Here is a 3,379-nt window from a genome sequence, read left to right on the forward strand (position 1 = left end):
CCAGACCCCAATGTCCCCACAGAAAGGAGACCCCAGCCCCCGCTCCCCACAGAGGACTCCAGAGGAGAGACTCCCCACGGGCCCACAGGCGCCCTTCCACACTGACCTGGCCCCGGGGGCGCCTTCCCCAGGCTGAGCTGCCGCAGCCGCCGCTGGTGGGCCCGTCCCCCACAGTGCACCTGGGCCTGCGCTGCTGAGTTCAGCTGGATGTTACAGACGCTGCAGAGCGTGTACGAAGACCGCTTTCTTTCCCGCTTGGGCTTCGGTGCTTCCAGCGGGTGAGGGGGGCACTCAGCAGCAGCTCCAGGAATGGGGGGCTCCTTCTCACCGGGGGGAGATGGGCTCAGTGGCCGCTTCATACCTGAGCCAGGGCAGAGGGAGATGCAGAAGCTGAAGGCTGAGTGGCGGTGAGGGAGGGGTACCAGCCCCAGAGATGCCAGAGCCCTACATCCCAGCCCACTCAGAGGGACCCTAGGGGGCAGGATAGAACGGGCCCCTGAGGGCTTCCGAGACTGTCGCTCTGTAGGGGAGTAGAAAGCCTCATCTTTCTCCCACTGGTGGTTTTGAACTGCTGAACTTTCGGTTAGCCACCCAATGCCTAACCACGAGGCCACCAAGGCTCCCACTTGGAGCTAAGCAGTGTTAAAATACAGCATGATCTGGAAAGGGGGGTCCCAGTGGACAAAGCCTGAGACCGACGGATGTCTTGGTGACAGGTGGGAGGGGCATAGCAGTGAGGCCAGAGGAGTCACATTTGAGGTTCCTGTTCTCAGCCCCGCGGCAGGCACCATTCTATGTCAGGCAGCGATGGGGTGTCCGCTGGAGATGCAGCAGCAGCAGCCTTCGGCCTGAGGAGGGTGATTGCCAAAACCCAACCTCCCTGTGCCCGTGCGCCAGGCTGGGTGACATTCAGACAGTGGCAGAGTGTGAAGCCATCCACATGCATGGCTCCAGATGCCCCCTGCCCCCTTGGCCACGCAGGCTGTGGCAATAGTTAGGGTGACCTGTATAGACACACACTCCCAACCTGGCCCCCAGGACCTTCCCGCACCCCAGCTTCCACAGACAGCCTTTCCTCTGCAGCTCATTTCTTGGAAAGCCGCCCCGCCTGACTCATCTGCCTCCAACGGGCTCTGTTCTGGGGCTGCCCCGCTCCCTTTTTCTGACGGAACCCCGAGTTTTTTCACTTCCTGCCCAGGTCTGTGTGTGCCTGCGGTGCGCTTCCTGCCTCCGCATCAGACTGGGCCTTCCGGAGGGCAGGGCCTGTGTCTCACGCCTACGCAGGGAAAGTATGGGGCAGAGCTGGCCCCCACGGAAGGCCACGGCCGGTGGCCCTCGGCTCAGATGGGCCAAGTGATGCCACAGCTCTCAGAAGGCCACGTCCAGCTGGGAGCCCGCACCGAACAAAGGCAATTCATCTCTCCAGTCCAGGCCAAGAGCCACCTGCAGGCTCTGAGCCCTGCCCCGGCGCCCAGCCAGCTGCCTGTCGCCCACAGAGCCTTTGTGCCATGGGGTGAGGACCGCCTTCCACTGGGCCTGGCGGCGAAGAGCGCAGCTCTGTGGGCACCCACACCTGGCTTGGAGCTCAGGTGGCCCGAGCCTGTGCCCGCGACTGCAGATGGGCAGCACGGGGCGATGGGTGTCATCTCGAGGCAGCACCATGAGACGACGGCAGGAACGCTGCAGAAAGCAAACCAAGCTCCCTGCCAGCAAGTCGACTCCAGCTCCGACAACCCTGCAGGACGGAGCCCAACTGTCCCCTGTGGGGCTCTGGGCCCGGAACCCTTCGCTTCTTTTCTAGACCCCATGAGTTGTCTTTGTTCTTTCTTTGGCAGTTGTATTGGCTTTTAATTCACATATCACACAATGCAATAGTTAAATCGTGACAAGAAGAGTTGAACAATCATGACCACAACTTTAGAACATGCTCTCCCCCGACCCACCCCCAGCCCCCGGTGAAATCACTTTTAAAATGAGTGGTGTTAAAAAAAAAAAAAACGATAAATAATAAAATAAAATGAGTGGTGTAATCATCATCAGTTCTACAGTGTGCTCCCCCTCCCCCATAAGCCCTTGCATCAGGAACGCTTTATGGGAATTGGGACACTTCATTTTTCTCCCGCGGAGCAGCTGGTGGTTTTGAACTGTTGACCTTGCAGTTAGCGGCCCAACGCTTAATTAACCCACTGCACAACCAGGGCTTCTCTTTCTTCAATGCGTTCATTGACCTATCGCTCACATACCATACACGTCACCAGCGCGACGATCGTCTCTACAATGCTCGAGAACAGTTTCTTCCTTCTACTCATCATCACTAGCTCCCCGTTTCCCTCCAATTTCCTCTCCCACACCCCCAATCACCCAGGAATCTCTTAGTGTCTCCATAGATTTTCCTATCCTGAACACCACATCCTGGAAAACATATCGCCTCCCCCCCACCAAACACACACAAAAGCAAAAAAAACACTCCCAGTGTCCTATAAAAGTCAGCTATTATTAATCAGCAAATTCCCGAGTGGCACAAACAGGTAAGCGCTCAACTACGGGCCACAAGCTGGGCGGTTCAAACCCATGTGCTTCTGGAAGGTCACAGCATTGGGCAACCCAGCCTGCACCAGGGTTTGGGGGAGGGCAGGGGGATGGGTTTGTGGCCTTGACACAGAATTGGCTGGTGGAGTGTGTCTGGTGTTAACCTGCTGTGTGTTTGTGCTGTGGACACACCTTGACTGCCCTCTGCTGGCCCGCCCCTGTCACGGTGTGCCTGTGCCAGGGTCCCCTACCCCATGGCGAGTGGCTGAACCTGCCACTCACTCCGTGCATACCTCACAGTGGGTGTGGCTGTGCCCGAACCACCACAGGAAGGGACTGCCAGTGAGCATCCCAGCTCCCTTGGGGTCTGACCCTTGAGTGGCCGGAGGAGGTCAGAGGTGATTTTGAGGGGCCCCCCCCTGCTGTGGGAGGCTGGGGCTGAAGCTATAGTGCCCCAACCCTCCCCACGCCTCCAGGCCAGGCTCCAGGGCACCACTGGGGGGCCAGGCCATGGTCCTGTGACAGAGGGCACACTGGACGGGCCACTTGCAGTGCCTTATGAGAAGGGCCCCAATGCTGCACGAAGCCCCCCACGTGGCAACATTCTGCCCCCTCTACCCTCCAGACAGAGGTCACCCTAGCCATCCTCCGGTCCTCAGTCTCCCAGCAGGATGAAAGTCCCAGGCCCAAGTGCTAGCGGTGGTGGGGGGTGGGGAGGGACGAGCCTCCAAGGGAATGAGGTATTCCTGGCCATGCCTGGAGAGCAGCCTGCCCTGCCGGGGAGGGGACGGGTTTGTTTTGAAAGCCCAATGCAATTTATGACAGGCAGGCTGGGGACATGGCCCACAAA

At 59.1% G+C, this 3,379-nt stretch overlaps 1 protein-coding gene across 1 annotated transcript in view; it reads right to left on the minus strand.

Annotated features, from left to right (window-relative positions):
- The window catches only part of ZNF385C (zinc finger protein 385C), a 49,397-nt gene that overhangs the window by 23,900 nt on the left and 22,118 nt on the right, over positions 1-3,379 (minus strand). Inside the window, exon 2 of the mRNA XM_045299599.1 lies at positions 107-361. Coding sequence (XP_045155534.1) covers positions 107-359 — 253 coding nt within the window. The 5' untranslated portion in view covers positions 360-361. The remainder of the gene's footprint in view (positions 1-106; positions 362-3,379) is intronic.

The sequence above is a fragment of the Echinops telfairi genome, unplaced genomic scaffold (assembly GCF_000313985.2).
Source record: "Echinops telfairi isolate 266 unplaced genomic scaffold, ASM31398v2 ScPeMD7_7458;HRSCAF=8496, whole genome shotgun sequence".
NCBI lineage: Eukaryota > Metazoa > Chordata > Mammalia > Afrosoricida > Tenrecidae > Echinops > Echinops telfairi.